The 17,209-nt window shown below is 35.2% G+C and overlaps 1 protein-coding gene across 7 annotated transcripts in view; it reads right to left on the bottom strand.

Moving 5' to 3' along the window:
- The window catches only part of UNC13C (unc-13 homolog C), a 262,536-nt gene that overhangs the window by 170,580 nt on the left and 74,747 nt on the right, over positions 1-17,209 (bottom strand). Inside the window, exon 1 of one of the 7 annotated variants that reach the window (XR_015701258.1) lies at positions 12,897-17,061. The exons of 3 other annotated variants lie outside the window; for them this stretch is intronic. Coding sequence is in view for 2 of the 4 variants with exons in the window: in XM_087743343.1 (XP_087599469.1) it covers positions 12,897-15,861 (2,965 nt within the window). In the remaining 2 variants the exon portion in view is untranslated. Of the gene's footprint in view, positions 1-12,896; positions 17,063-17,209 lie in introns of those variants that run through there. 3 more of the 7 variants (XR_015701259.1, XM_087743343.1, XM_087743344.1) reach the window with 3 other exon arrangements.

Here is a 17,209-nt window from a genome sequence, read left to right on the forward strand (position 1 = left end):
AGTGAGAGGGGCTTATTTGGCATTCTTTCAGCCCCCTCAAATAAGCCCCCAAGTTATTTTCTTCCACATATGAGTTTAAAGGTTTTGAGAAGGCTAAGTAAAATTTCCAAGTGTTTATTAACGCTGCATAATTACTATTCAAACTCAGTCCCAAAGCTAATAGATCTTACAAAAGTTGAACTCTGCACTGTTATCAACTGTTTTCAAATTAACATGTGGTCTGATTTATCCATTTTTAATAGCAATGTTGCCACTTGTAATTTACCACAAAACACAGGAATTCATCATATCAGTTAACTAGTTTCTACACCCAAACTTCCTAAGAAAAAAATCTCTAAAGGATGCTGAAAAGGCAGATTCTTCCAGCATGAAAGATAAACTAGCAAGATATAGAAGTGAAGACAGACCTTTGCTTTTGTAGCTTATGATATGACCAGAAATACAACTGGACAATAGTCTCATCAGTCAGCAGAGATGTTTATATCAAAGAGGTTCAGAAGATTTCCTGCCCCCCCATCATAACCATCCTTCAAGCCTTATGTCATTATTTCACTCGTGCATTTTTCTGAGCAGCAGAGCATCATCCTAGTACACTTCTCTTTCTTTAATGATTGCGAAAATTTAGTTTACCACTCCCCTGCCATAGCACAAGAACTATAATAAGGTTGTAAAAATCTAAACCATTAGGAAACCCTAGGATTAAAATAGTATTATGTATACTACCTTGATTTTCCGCTCTTGTAAGTGTACATAATTGTATAACACCAAATTGGAAAAAGATTTAAAGTTAATTATTCTCTCAAAGTACCATTTTAATCTTTAATTCTGCAAAACAGTTGCAACAACATCAAACTGACTGATAATTACGTCATTCCTGGAAGCAAACCCCTTAGACATAATACTTCCTGGAATTAGATAACAATACAGCTGTTCCATGGAAATAACATGTGTAAAGTATCCATAGTCAGTAGTAGTTTGTAGTATGAACTGGACAATTCTAGTTAGTATGTATTGCTAAGAAAGGGAAATAAAGCATGAAAATCAGGGTCAAATAAAAGTAGCACATTAAGGTAGGAGATTGTCTGTCCAAAACAATAACACAAATTAAGCCATGCTGAAATAATAAATGAGGTACCCAGAAGTTAATATTATCACTACAGAATAGAATATTACAGTATGTAAGCCTACAGGATGTTATGTTGCTGAAGCATTTTCTAGGAAGATATACTGTAAAATGCTTGAAAGATAATATTAAAGCTAGCGCATCATAAGAGATGAGTGATGCTTGTCTGACAAAGAGAAGGTCAAACTTGAATAAAGCTTGCTTGACAGGAGAAATAGAAGAATTGCTGCTAGCACTTTACTAGCAGTGATGTAGAAAAATTATTAGTGGATACATTGAGAGCCAAAACAGGAGGTCAGCTTAGTGAAGATAGAAACTGCATTTGTGTCTTTATTAATAAAATGGTTTGTAAATCTGAAACAAGAGGACGTGCTTTAAAAACATCTCTGGTGTTTAGAAATTGAGTCCCATTAGACTTCTAATGGCTTTTGTTTTCTATTGTCTATCAACAGCTACTAGATACTTCTACCAACTTCTGAAACTTACCTCTAAAAGAATAAATTATTGACTATCAAGAGAACTATCTGATTACAGAATGTGGTACAATACTAGTGCTTCTTAATTTTTGGTGGTCTCAAAAAACTACAGTCCTCTTGAAGACCAGGCTTTCTTGACAGTCTCTGGCTTGTCAAAGTGATAGAAGTGAGTAAAATGCAGAGTGCATTTTAAGCACTCTATTCCAACCCCAGAACACATCAGAATAATAAAGCATATAGTATCAATAAAGGATAAAGAGGCATATTTTAGCTCTTTTGATAAAAATGATAACAGTAAATGGAACCAAGTAATTAATTACAGCCCATGAAAGCAAATAGATAACTGATTATTGCAAATCTTTCCATATCACACAGCCAACATCGCCACAAAATATTGGACTTGGACTGCTATATCATGATCTTACTTGCAAGCTGAAGTCCCACCATATTCCTTCCAAAGAAATCCAAGCAAACAGGTACTTGGTTTGATGCCAACTGTGACAGCAGTCCCTCAGGACTCAAACAAAAACATGTTCCTTGGTGCTTCTTACACTAAACATGGTGATTTCACCAAGACATGCAAGTTGATTTGTGCTAACAGCATAGGCAGAAGTGACAGTAGGGAAGGAATGTTCAATGGCTGCCTGGGACATAGGAGCAAGCTGCTGACCATCTTGGGCAGCAAAGAGTATGCGTGCAATAGCAAATAGTTTAGTGCCATAAGAGCAGATCAGAAGGTCAAAGCAGTTGGTGCTGAAGACTCAAGTGCCCACACCACAAAAGTTTTGGGGGTATTTACTTCATACCAGTTGTATTTTTGGCCATGTGGACTGAAAGCCCATTAGTTGCTGACCAAACCAAGTGTGATCTTGGAGAGCAACATCTGCCTTGGTTGCATCGGTAAAATATCTAGATATCACACTCAGATATTCCAGTGGTCAAACCAAATGTGGTGAATTGGGAAGACTGAGAGATTTGCTTCAAAAGTGTACCCCTGTTGTAAAATAAAATGCTAATGGTGTGCTAATGGCTAACGTGCTAACGGCTAATGCTAAAATGCTACTCATATAAATATCCTACTGTTAAAGACCAAGAAAAATATATACACCTAGGATCAAGAACAAAGGAGCAAAACATTATGTCTAGGAAACAGTCACATATTTCACAGGGTATGATGTTCATAGCTGCTGTTGGTATGAAGTTGTTGCTTCTCCTGTGGAGTTGTATCCACTTCCTAGCTACAATTTAAGCAAGTATCTAAAATAGTCTCAAACACTTTAAAAATTATCTTCAAAAAGCCCAAACTAGGAGATTAAAAAATTTAGATAAGTAAGACTAATTTCAAGACTTACAGTAGTGAAAGAAAAAAAATGACTCAATGTATAATCGCATACAGAATAAAAAGATTACATCAGCCAACATTGCTTACTGAGATAAGACAAGGAAATCAGATTTTGTTCTGTTGATAAGCAAACTGGTTTAACTGATATGAGAGAAGGAAAAGACTTGAAATACCAAAATGCTAACATGATTTTTGAAAATTGTTTTTCATGACATTCCCTATGTAAGCAAGATAAATACAGTAAAGGTGAAATTGGTAGAAAATAGTGCACAATTGTATTGTGATATTTGGGAGTAATATTTTGGCAGAATTATCATCAGGGGTGTCAGTAAATATCATACAGGTTGATTTCAGCCAGTGTTCTCAGCAAGTTGGATGAACAGAATTTCATAGTGTCTGTAGAAGACACCAATCTGGAATGGGTTGCAAGTATTTGAAAGAATGGAGTTAGAACTCAAAACATTCTTCATATATTACTGAATTCACTTCACTGCCTTGACACTACTCTTGTAAAAAACAGTTCTATGTTTGGAAGAAAAAATGAAAAATAGCAAAAAAGTTATTAGATAGCAGTACAAAGCATATAGCATACTGTCCTGATTTCAGCTGGGATAGAGTTGATTTTTTCTTCCTAGTAGCTGGTATAGTGCTGTGTTTTGGATTTAGGATGAGAATAATGTTGATAACACACTGATGTTTCAGTTGTTGCTATGTAGTGCTTACACCAGTCAAGGACTTTTTAGCTTCCCATGCTCTGCCAGGTGCACAAGAAGCTGGGAGGGGCACAGCCAGGACAGCTGACCCAGACTGGCCAAACGCCTATTCCATACCGTATGACATCATGCTCAGTATATAAGCTGGGGAGAGTTGGCTGGAGGGCAGCGATCGCTGCTCGGGAATGGGCTGGGCATCGGTCGGTGGGTGGTGAGCAATTGTATCGTGTATCACTTGCTTTGTATATTATTATTGTATTATATTATTATTATTATTACTACTACTACTATTCTATTTCATTTTACTTCAATTATTAAACTGTTCTTATCTCAAACCACAAGTTTTCTGACTTTCACCCTTCCAATTCTCTCCCCCATTCCACTGGGGTGGGGGGAGTGAGTGAGCAGCTGTGTGGTGCTTAGTTGCCAGCTGGGGTTAAACCACGACATATACTTGAAATTGAAAGCATTGTTGATGTAGTATTAGTGCAAAAAAAGGCTACTGTAATTCTGGAAATTATTAGTATGTGAGACAGAGATGACTCAGCTCTATGGACACCTGTTAACTTCAGCTGAAGTTGTCCTTCCAGGTTTTGGAATCACACTAAAAGTAAACAAACTTAATAGAAAGAGGATGACAGAAGCCAGAACAAGCAGAGATTCATAAAACTATCTGTGAGCATAGACTGAAAGGATTTGGTTTGCTTTGTCTTATTGAGAGATAAAACTAAGGAGGAAGGTGGTGACAGTACTTCAAATGCATTAAAGAGTATAGCAGAGTAACACTTTTTTTTCCTCCATGGCTAATGATGTTAGTTACATGTTAGATGTAAAAAAAAAAAAAAAAAAAAGGCAAAAATGTATGCTTACTCATGACTACAAAAGACAAATAGTATTCATGTACCAAATACTATAGAGCTCTGCATGTTTTGTTCTGTAATATAGTTACTTTTTTTTTTAACTGAAGCAATTCAAAAAAGTCTCAAGATAATTCTCATGAAAGTAAAGAGCCCGACCTTCTTAACAAAACATAGAAAAGATTATTTTCCCCACTGTTAGCTTTTATGCTATAAGTAGAGACCAAATCAAATTACACACTGTTTGTTTCAGCTCAGCTTGAAAGTAATAAGTTGGAATAATTATGCATAAACACCAGAAAGATGCACAGATGTTAAGAGCTATAGACTGGTACACTGGAATTCAAAGCATGACTTTTGGTTCTATTGGACTTTTTCTATCTGAAAGAACATGCATAAATCCTTCTGAATTCCACAATCCTTTTTTATAGTTAATAGGAAATGGCATGTCTCCTTGTCCTTTGCTTTTATTTTTTTTTTTTAATAAAAGAAAATTTCAACCAACATGCCTTTTAAAGTTCCCAAACAAATTTCCACTTTATGTTTGCAGTATCTTCCCTGCCTTATGGATGCAAAGAAGCATCAGCTCTACCCTGTTTATGCCTAATGGAACAGGAAGACTTACAGGTTAAGATTAAAAAACACTTTAGTTCTTACTCATTCATTTTATACATATTCTTCTCCCATGGTTTATTTTAAATTTGATAATAAGTTCATTGTGTCTCTCTCTCCTTATTCCATCTTCGTATATATGCAGCTGATGGACAAGAATTCCTTCATTGAGGCTGCAATTACACTGGTGATACCTAGAGCAATATATAGTTTATGAATCTGTGATAGCATTGATAAATCACTTGCTGCTGTTTGGCTTCTGATCAAGAAACCTCATTTCTCAAAGAGAAGAATCAGAGTCAAAAAGATGTTTTGCCACATCACATCTCTGAGACTCCAGTGTAACATAAACAAGTCCACCTAGGTTCAGCAGTCAACTCCAGAGGAGCCACTAGCATATCAGTCAGCAGCTTGATCTTTACCACTACTTGTTTCATGAAAACAGATCACAGTCTTTTCTGTGTTCAACAGGGTTTTCTTTTTTTTTCTAGTTAACTTGTATCTTTTTATATACCATATTCTTTATCATAGTATCAAGGACATTTTTAAACAGCTGTATCAGCAACATTAGAAGACACAGGCTACCTGGAAAACCCTCTCCTTACATAGGTTTTAATCTGAAAATTAGTAAAATTAGTGGAGTGAATAAGAGTTTTACATGTGGCAAGTGCAAAGGAAAACTCTCTTACAAAAATGGTATGTATTAAACAATATAAAAGAACAGGTGTCTGTATATATGCATCTATGTTTTTTGCTAGAATTATTTATATATCAATCAATCCTGTATTTATTTTCAGGTTTACCAAAACTTCTGATCATGTGAGCTATCTTAAGAATACTCTCTACTGATCAAGGATGCAAATCTCATGGCTGACAACGTTTCATCAGTTTCAACGATAATTTTGCATCAGCAGGAACTGGAGAAGTTTCAGATATTTTCTCCTATTTAGAGTCCCAGGGAGACAACTGTGTAGATGCTCCATTGATCACCTGGAAAATGTGCATAAAGAAAAATTCTGGCACATGTCCCATGAAAGTAGTCAGAATTTCACTTTGGCAGCAAAACAGAGAATCTCTTTAGTTTCACACTTTATTGTAAAATTCTACTTCCCCAATAGTTCAGAGGAAAATTTGAGCATATTTATGAACTCATGTTTTCCAAGGCATTACATTTTTTAAACGCACATCTAGATATTTTTTCAGCCAGTTGCTTTAACAAGATTCATTTTATCTTGAAGCTGCGCTATAAAATGATGCAGTGTTATTTCTGCTTCTAAAATACAATGATTAAAAAAAAAGGCTTAATTACTTTAGAAACAAAAATAGAAAATTATTTTAGAAACAAAAATAGAAAATATTTCTTAATCTTGGTGATAAAATATTGATTTGCATTCATTTCCATAGCAGAAACAGTATAAATAAGTCCTTGGAACTGACATTTACGCTCAAGTTTTCTCTTAGGTCTAGCAAATTTATTTTAAATCTGTTTAAGCACTAAAAGGGCAGGTAAATTGCATGAGTATTAATCAATCTACATTAATTATAAAGTCAGTGAAAATAGTGTTAAAGTCTCCTGTTCTCATAAGGAGTAGAGTACTAGAGACTTTCTTCTTTTATGAAGGAAACTAGCAATTTTTAATTAATTACTTCCCTTAAAAAGGAAGACATTCTCTAAACAGAATTGGTTTGGGATGGTTTGTTTTGTTTTGTTTTTTTTTGTTTGTTTTCAATAAACAGCCAAATATGGATGATGTCTGCTAAACCTTACTGATTAAGGATGTGGGGGTTTTGTGGTTTGGGTGGTTTTTTTGTTTGCTTTGGTTTGGTTTGGGTTTTTTTTTTTGCATTTTTGTTGTTTGGTTGGTTTTGGGTTTTTTGTTTGTTTGTTTGTTTTTTTATGATTAAACAATAGGTATAGCTATTCCATCAAAAGGGCATCTGAAAACAATAGAATTTTTTTGGATTCCCAGACTGTTACACAGTATTTGTGACACACATTTTCCAGATGTAATGTACACTGATTCAGTAAGAGTTACTACACTAAATTAAACTGTTGATAATCAATTTGTTTTGTTACTATGCTTTTTTCAGAGATGCAGCATTACAATCTAAGATTTTTCTGATAAACATGAAGTCTGTAACTACAGAATTGAAATACAATCAGCCATAAGAACACTATTATCTTTTCTAAAAGACATAAGAAACCATTTAAAAAAGAATTCTTTCACTTAATTTTGCTAAAACTTGGATAATTTTTTTAACAGATCTTGGAAAAAACCCATAACTTCTTGTTAATAGATGTTTGCTTTTATTTGAATGGTAAAAGTCTCTAAGATGATGATCACTGCTCTCAGTATAATTTTCCTTACTCTAATCCCTCTTTTGATGGACTGAATGTGTAGTAGCAGCAAGTAACTGATGCAGACCATCCTTCCATTAAGTCCTAACTTTAGGGTAGGTGGTGAATGTAACTACTTGCTCTTTCTTCACAGACAAAAGATAGATACATCATCTTTATCATTAACTGATTAGATTTCCTCACATAATTTTTTTAAAGCAATGTTTCTTCAATTCTATTAATCTCAAGCTGAATGGACTGCCATTTACTGTCTTGAATCTCTGATATCCCTCTTCCCCATCAAAGGACAGAAGAGAAGTAGGAAGGGAAGGGTATAAATACTTATGCCTGACTTTAGAGGGAAAACCGTGGCAAGAAAAAAAAAAAAAGTATAGACTCGTGTGCATGAAACACAAGCATATGCAAGAGAGACTCAGTCAAGTCATCAATTCCTACCCACATAATCAGAAAATGTATTTAGTTTCTCGCCACTTCAGCTTCTTACCCCACTTTTAAAAGTTAAAATATTTTTAACTTTAAAAAAAAAAAAAGTTAAAGATATCCATTATTTTGTTTACCTGGCCAAAAGGCAGGCACAAACATGAAGTTAGGAAAGGAAAAAAAAAAAAAAAGTTAGTTGGAAAAACTGGTTGATTAAATGCTTATTAATTGAAGTTCATTGTCATCCCCAATACAGCACCAAAATACATTCCTTAACTTGCAATAAATCTTGTTTCCTCAGTACCACACATCTATTCAAGTGTATAGCAAGGGAATCCATTTCTTCCCCAGCCTGTTTACACAATATATCTGTTCCTTTGTCATCGTCTTCTGATGTGAATATGGAAGGGAATTTACACTGATGAAAAGTTTCTGTACTCTACCTGTTTACATGATTTACATATGAAGAGAAGAGCAATAGATGAATCAACTTCTGTTGAAAAGCATTATGTCCCCAAATCCAGCTCTTTATACCTCATACATTAAGTGAATATATATATATATATTTTTAAACATTGCAGATCAACTGTATCAGCCACACAGCATACACAATCAGCCCTTATATTAATGAAGTCTTTTATCACTCCAGGTTAAAAAAAAAAAAAACAACCAACCAAACATCTATTAGGGATATGGTAGAATACAACCAAAACTTTCTATCACTGAATACTGTGGTTTCAATATTTTGAAACAGAACAGAAAATTTTGGGGCTTGGTATTATCGTTAACTCTTATTAACTAAAAGTGTTCCTGTCTGGGCTATTCTTTCACAATGATGCAAAGGCTAATTGCAGTATACTCATTCATTAACTTTTCTTTTTCCCATTAGACTATGCCTGAGATTAGAAAGATGAGAAATGCCATTGGGCTCAGTGAAAGAAAAGTATCTCAAAGAGATCATATTAAAAAAAAAAAAAGTTTCATTATTTTGTACAGGGAGGTGCTAAACTCAAAGAAAACTTAAAGTGTAGCCACAACTCTGCTTCAAGCCTGCCAGTGGGGGCTTCTAGTGAGTGCTTACAGTGAAGTACACCTAAAGCCATATAAAGTATTTCAAAACTATATCAACTTAAAGCTGCTTGTTTAGATTTAATTACACCAAAGCCTTCAATAGTGCCACAACACCGTTATTCACTAAAGGATAAGTATAAACTTCAGTTTGTATTTAATTTTTTAACAACAAAATACATGAAGAAATGAGGTGGTAATGACAACAGAGGGGTCCTATAGATTTCAAAGAATTCCCGCAACATGACAAACACTTACTTTTGTTATGACAATGACAGACTGATTAAAAAGGGGAAAATATGACCATTATCAACAACCTCTTTTATACTGTGGTATGAACAAGACTGGCATTAGCTGTTACTGCTGGTCAATGAAGGAATTAGCAGCTCAGTTTAGCATAATACATACAAATATACATGTTCTATTTTTATTAATTGCTGTAGTATTTTATACACTAAACTAGAATTCTGCGATCTGACCAGACATACTTCCCTTACCCAATCTGCACCAGCAGCCAGAGAAGGAGCCTTATTTTTAAGGGAAAAAACCTGCAAACCCAAACACAATTCGCAATATTTTAATCAGTCAACATAGTTACCCCAAGCAATTAAGAAATAAGATGGACTATGCGTCTACTTTTCATTTTTTCATTTCTCTTGCTACAAAGAGTGGTCCCTTCTTAAAGCCCACTTCCCAACACAGCTAATGTAGACTGAGTGTAGAGAACTCTTTAATATTTAAAAGCAATTTGTCTTCTAACAGGCTTCTTATTTCCCCATTACAGTCACCTTCAACCAATATGCAGTTGCCGTGACCAAGGTAATGTTTTTATTTATCCTGTTTCCACCTGAAAGGCTATAAATGACTGATTCATTTACTAAACAATACCAGATCAATTGATTTTCATCTGGCCCACAGCACTGATCTTTTCAAGTTCAAATCCAAGATTTATATTCGCGTAACAAAACTGGTACAATACTCTTAACTATAGGTATTAGTTACTAGTAACTGTGCACCTACACAAGTGTATTAAAAACAAACATGATGGAGGTAAGACATAAAGGAAACAAAAGCCTGACTACCACAAGACAAGGTTAGATTAACTCCTAAAGCCTACACTCTTTGGGAAAAGACAGCTGACTCGGGCAGTTCCAGCAAATAGTTATTATAAAAAGGCTAGAAAAGCTGTCAAAATAAGAAAATATATACTTGTTTCAAAAGAGTGCAGTTTGAATAGACAGAGTTTGAAATATGCATTAGTAATATACTTATTGTGATGACAGCTTTTCTTAATGTGGAACCAAATGACCACACTGCAAGGGGCGTGCGGTAATACATTACTGGTTCCTTTGGTTTCAAATGTTAGCATCATGTGTCCTCCTTCAGGCATATACAAAATAAGGCTCTATTGATACTGATCTCTAAGTTCTGTTCTTCAGTCAGACACCACTAAATGTAACACAAATCCCTCCTATAAAACAATAGAAAACCCACTTTCATCCACAGGTTAAAGAGGCAACTCCCATCCCTGACCCCTGTAATCTGACTTGCCACTGTATCTATGTATAGAACAAGATGAGTTCATCCATCTTGATACCATAAACAATCTACAGGTTACTCTATGGCAGAAAATTCAGACCAAAGGCTTTTTAAAATCTGACCAGTCACCAAATGATCAGTAAGATCTTCATCAACTAGATCAAGAAAGTATTGCTAGTAAACTACCATTCATAGTTTGTGTTATCATTAAAAGCAACTCAGAAGAGTGCATGCAACTCTAGAAGCTTATCCAGAGTGGTAGTTTCATCAGGAGAATGATGCCTATTCTAAGGCACCTGTAAAAGATAACAAGATAGGGATGGAATGAAAGAAGCCACTAGGGGAAAAGAAAGCTAGAAAATAACAAGTGAGGACTGGGACAATCAATAAAAGGGTAGGAGTTATTCTGGATTACAGCATACAAAGAAACAAACCACTGGCTAGCATTTCTCTGATATTTTTCTAAAAAGCCATCAATCCTTTCATTAATATACATGCATTATCACAATGCCTCTATGTCTTTACAGAACTTTAAATTCGAGGATTACTCACATCTCCCTCATCCATATACCCTATTACTTTCACTCCAGTATGTCTCCAAAAACACATTTTAATAAATAATACATGAGCAATCAGCCCATAGTGTATTTTTTTCTCTCCAGCTAGAGAGAGAGAATAGGACTATCCAATGGGGCTCTTGTGCACTAATAAATTATTTATGTTCCAAAGTTTCAATGACCTTACCTCATGTGTTACTAGAATGAAAATCATACCATTCCAAACCTTTCCTTTGTACTAATTGGAGAAATAATACTACTGTATTATCTGGCTGTATCTCTGGTTGGCCAGATTTCTGTCTACCTGCTCCTGCCTACGTGGAGAGACAAAGCAATTCATTAAACAATAGGTTATGCTTTGGTTATACAATGAAGATTAATTCAAGGAACTTCATCTGCAACTAGTACTTTTCCATCTGCAAATAAGAAACCAGAAGTTGACTGTGAATCAGTTATAGCGGTAAGAGAGTAAAAAAAAAAAAAAACAACAAACCACCAACATAACAGTAATGCAAACCCTAGATCAGCTATTAGTCACTTTTCTTTAAAGTTATTACTGCTCCTGCAAATACTAAAAATAAGATATAATACCCCGAACTACTATTTGTTAAGAATTCTCTGGACATGCATGAATTGATACGTAAAGAGGGACATGGTTGTAAAAACTGAGAGGCTGCAAACTGTACGTTTTGTGTGTTTTGTAGAACTCCTTTAAGAACTGATTTACAAAATGTTGTTTCCTATACTAAATCAAAATTGCTGTGTAATTCAAGTAATAAACAGAAGTTAACGATGTTTTGTCTTAGAGGAAAAACTGACATAAAGAAGACATCCTTCTTCAAAGGCTGCATACAAAAGTATTAAAAAAAAATATTTCCTTATTACAGAACAGTTGAGGCTGGAAAGGACCTCTGGAGGCCATCCTGTCTAACAACCCTGCACAAGCATGGCCACCTAGAGCAGATTGCCCAGGACCATGTCCAGATGGCTTTTGAATATCTCCAAGGACAGAGATTCCATCTGTGGATGTTAGCATTACAGTGTATGTTAATATTGAAAATCACCATATTTGTGTATTACTAGAGGTATTAAAGTTATGTATATGACTGTCTGCTTTGAAGTCTGTTAACACAGAAGATAAAGATCGTGAATAAATCTGTGTCAACACACTCTGTGAGTTAAGTTCCTTTCTACCGCTTCTTCATACACAGATGCTACCATTTACACTTCTTTTTTCTTTCCTCCACACCCTTCTCTTCACTTTTTGGGGACTGACTACTTGATTGAGGGCTTACTGGGAGTACAACTAAAGACAGAATTGAAATCAGTTTAGACTTGCCCTCTTACAAGTACATAGAAAGCTATAGGTTGCATACAGGATGCAGAACACTGCTCATCAGATTGAATATAGAGCTAATTAGGCCTTGAAAACTGTTAAAGGAAGCACTGTAATATCTGAACTCTCTGGATTACTCCTGTGAATATGTTTATAAAGCTATAAGAAAACCAAGAACAGTGTACTGTTTAGTTCTTTTTATAGCATTTAAATCTTGTGAAATTTAATTTTCAAGTTACTGCAATTCAAAGCAATACAATTGCTTATAAACATGTTTGACTAAATATATTCAGAAAATTCCTTCAAAACAAACTTGTAAAATTTTAGTCTTTTGACTTCCACAGGACTATTTCATCCTATGAATGAAACCAGACATAAGCAGAATTTTTGTCACCAAATTCAATGGAAGCAGGATCAGGTACTCTACAGAAATCAATGTCCAACTCGAGTAAGAACAATGTTTTACTTAAAAGACAATATTAAAATACTGTTACCTCCAGCAAGGATCTTCTCTTCCAAATTATTCATTTGTTTCTTGTATGCTTTTAAAGCAGCTTCTTTAAATGATGGTCGTATTCTTTTTTTCTTTGGAGTTTCAGTAAGCATCTCTGGGACATTCTGATTTTCATCTTCCCTTACTTCTATGTTAGCAGCTGTGTCACTTTCAACTTCCAATATCTCTTCACTGACCACACTGCCAAACTGTGTGTCATATTGCTCCTCTGGTAGTATTGCATATGGAGTTTCATACGAAGGCTGCCCCAGTTCATATTCTTGGACCTGCTCACTAGTTTCACTACTATTAGTTCTATTTTCAAGTTTAGCAAGGACTTGTTCCATTACTTCTACATAGTCTGTTTCATTTTCACCAGGTGGTTCAATTAAGTCTTCCTCATACTCTGCTTTGTAGCAATAAGGCTCAATATAAACATCAGAATCAAGTGTTGTACTTGACTCATTTGCAGTAGACTGAGATAAAGTTCTAAATCTTCCCATGAAAGATGATCCACTGTCTTCATACCCACTTAAACTTTGTGTACTTCTATTCCAAACTACTTCTAAAGCTGACTTAGCACGTTGAAGTGTAGATCCAAAATTAGGAAAGCTGAAAGTCTTATCAGAAAGATCTATGCTTAATCGGCTATGCCACGATTTAGGGGCTGTTTCTTCTGAGTCATCGCTTGGTAGTTCACTCTGACTTCGGTACATCATAGGCAATCTGCTTTGATTCTGATATGGGGAGATAGAATTTGTTTCCTGATAATCATCATATTGACCAGTCCACTGACTTTGTGATTCGCTATCAAGGCCTGGACATGATGGAGAAGTACCATCAAGGGTAAAATCATAGCTTTCAGTATCATACTGGAGGTCAGAACTTAGGCATTTTCCAAAATCTGTCTGTTGATCTGAAGGGCTGCTCATATCATATACAAAAACTTCCTGCGTGGATGAGTTTAGGTCCAAATCTGCCCCTTGTTCCAACTGATTCCAGTCTTTCCATGGGGAAAGATCATCATGTAAAGCAAGCTGAGAATCACCATAGTGGCTCCTGTCTCCAGATGCACATATTATTCCATTGCTTACTCCACTGTCAACAGTTTCTGTGTTCTCTACTTCATTTTGCTCTGGATACTGTTGCATACCTTGGACAAAAGTCTGTTCCTGGGAACTGCCATACCAGTTTATAGAATCATCTTGCCTTCGCTGCCAAAGTTCTCGATCAGAAGACGACAATAGTGAACTGCCATTTGTTCTGCTAAAATACTGATTCTCTGAAAAGTCCTCAGAGTAAGACTGACACAATTTTGAGAAATCTGACTCTGAACGGCTAAGTTTTGGTGTTGCAAAGTCATTCTGTAAGTGCCATAGAGGAGTCATGTCTGAATAATAGGTCTTGGATTGTTTTTCCATGTTGTCAAATTCTGGTGACTGATTGCCATAATTTCTTCTGTTTGAAAAGGTGTTATTGTCAGCAGTTCTATTAAGGTCTTTAGTATTTGGGGATTCAATACTCCCCTTTGTAGTGCTTGTTTTTATTTGAAGTGCTGATTTAGATATCTTTACATAACTGTTCTTATTTATATCTGATTCCAAGTCTTTATCACTGTCAGGTGACTCCCAGTCATGCATTTTAGCTTTTGTCTCCACAGTTAAAAGCTTCATATCCATACTCTCATATGTCTGAGAGGAAGGTAGTCCTCTTTCTTTTTTGTCTTTTATGTCATGGGAAAATATATCTGTAGAAATTCCAATGCCAGTTCCCTTAAGTTTGTAAGACTTTTTTAAAATCAAGTCTCTCTGCTGTGATGACTCAAAGTAAACAAGAATGGGTCTTGGCTTTGCATTTGGACAGTCTCTTTGCTGCCCCAGTCTTTGGGCAAACTCAATTTTAATAGTGCTCTGTGCCTCTGAGAACCCCATTTTATCTATTAATATTTTGTAAACTACGCTTTCAGTTTTTTCAAGCCTCTCTTCAGGCACATTTAGAAACCTAAGACTGGCTTTGTTTCCTGGATGGCCTATCTGCTTAATGTAGTCGTGTATGTCCCGAGTTTCTCTTCTGGACTGTACAAATCCAGTTCGTAATTGTTCAATTTCATTTTGTACAACTTCTACACTACTAGAAATTTCATCAATTGATTGTTTCAGAGCATTAACATGCCCTCTTAATTCAGAGAGTTCTGTTTCAATTTGACTTATTCCCTGAAGCTCTTTAAAGATCATTTCCATAACATCATGGGTTTGACTAATACAACCTGTTGAACTAAAGCCAGGTTCAAGAGTATTTGATTTCTGGTGACGGCCAGTTCTGTCTAGAGATTTACTTCTTAAACCCCATGTTTTCTTCCATGTACTTAGTTCGGAGTCTGATGAGACACATTCTTGGCTCTTCTTCCATTTCCTTAGTTTTCGTAAAGCTCCCAGCTTCAGTGTGTGTAAAGTGCGTTCTCCATCAGAACTTCCATCAGATGGTGCAAGGCTGCTTAAGCTTTTTCTGTTGCGTCTCACAGGCATTGTGTGTGATAAGAATTCGTTTTTCTTGCTACTACTTTTTACTTCACTTAACGATTCAGAATATGAGCTATCATTTGAAGACAGATCTTGAACTATATCTTCATTATTATTGTTTGTTACAAAAATATGCTTTTGCAGTCCATTGGCAATAGCAACTCTGTAACTGAATGTTGGAGAAAGTGAAAATTCTCTATTACTTTCCTCTTCTTCAGTTGATAAGTTGCGAGCAGATGGACACTTGGCAATCTTTTTAACAGTGCTTTTTAAAGTATTTGAAAATCTTGGATTCTTTGTTTGTCCAATCTGAGTTAAGTCTTGTTCCTTTTTGCTCTGACAACTCTCTTTCCTTTTTGTACTATTTCCCGATTTCTTTGTAAACATTCCTTTGCAAATCTTATATATGTAAGATGAGATCAGGCTCTTTAAGAGGGCAGAAACCATGGAGTGTAATTTATATTAAGCTGTTTCCACAAAACACAATTTTTGATCCAGACAAGTATGTGTATCTCCAACAGGGTCATCAGCAAATATTTCATCAACAGAGACTATAGACATATAAACTACTGATGTTCTGGTATCATTTGACAGAAAAAAAAAAGTCACACATCTGCTTGTTCGAAACCAAATCCTGAAGGGGTTTTGTATGTCTTGCAAAATCTCACTCTGTTGCACATGGCTTCTTGAAGTGTCTAAAAAGGAGGGAATGACATTACAATGGCTGCCAAACAAATCTATCATTCAATAATACTGATGCTGTTTTAACTGGGTTACAATGGAAACACAGAGCAGTTAAGTATTCATTTATACTTTCCCCATAATTGTCTGAATAGAATTTTTCATGAAGAATTGAAGTTGAAAGCAGTTCTAGGCAAATATTTTTAACATAAATGAATAAGCTATACTTCTTTACAGGCTGCTTCAATCCTCTGACTTTAACTGAGATATTTAGTATTAATGCTGTCCGCTTTCTTTCAGAGTAATGAAATTTCAATTTAGATCCATATGATATACAGCAGTGGTGAAAAAACCAACAGGGGAACAAGCTGTTACTAGTTAGTGAAATAGAAGTAGAAAGGTCTCTCTTGGCTCATCTTTGGAGCAAGGTAGGATTCTGTGCAACAAATGAGTATTGTATCCATGAAGTACTGTTCTATCTTGAGATTGAATTGTGCACATGATTATGGTTTGAGAAATAGATGCTTTCTTTTTATACCAGACTTTAACACATTATGGTAAGCCAGGACTTAAAGCGGGCACACCTCCTTGATTTCTCTTTTTAAGAAGGAAAAAAAAAAATTTAGAAAATAACAGAAAATTGAAATGACAACTGATGGAACATTCTCCTCCAAGTTACTAAAGTTTTACATTGTTCTGGTTACAGAAGAAAAAAACAAAACAAAACTACACAAAACAAGAGGAAAAGGGAGAAACAAATATGATTTACAAGTCTCGGGACAAAATCAGGTCAACAACAGGAAGACAATTTGATCTAAAATATGGAAGAGTAAGAAAAGATTTCATGAGGTATCTGGAGGCTTCTACTCCATACAAGAAAAGCTTATATGCAATAGAAATGTAGTCAATGCATTTTAAACATATGAATGTACTTTTTCGTACAGCATATCATTCTCCTCCCAGTCGCATAACTGCAGAATAAAACCAAGACAAATAGCTCAGAAAAATCCAGCAAAGAAGTAGTTCTTAAAATGGCCATTTCAGTTTCTAAACCAGCTAAAAATTCTTTGGCAGAATAAGAGTTTTATTTAAATACAGGGTATATGAAGGGTTA

The sequence above is a fragment of the Nipponia nippon genome, unplaced genomic scaffold (assembly GCF_047370975.1).
Source record: "Nipponia nippon isolate SJK-2023a ecotype South Korea unplaced genomic scaffold, ASM4737097v1 scaffold_9, whole genome shotgun sequence".
NCBI classification, from domain to species: domain Eukaryota; kingdom Metazoa; phylum Chordata; class Aves; order Pelecaniformes; family Threskiornithidae; genus Nipponia; species Nipponia nippon.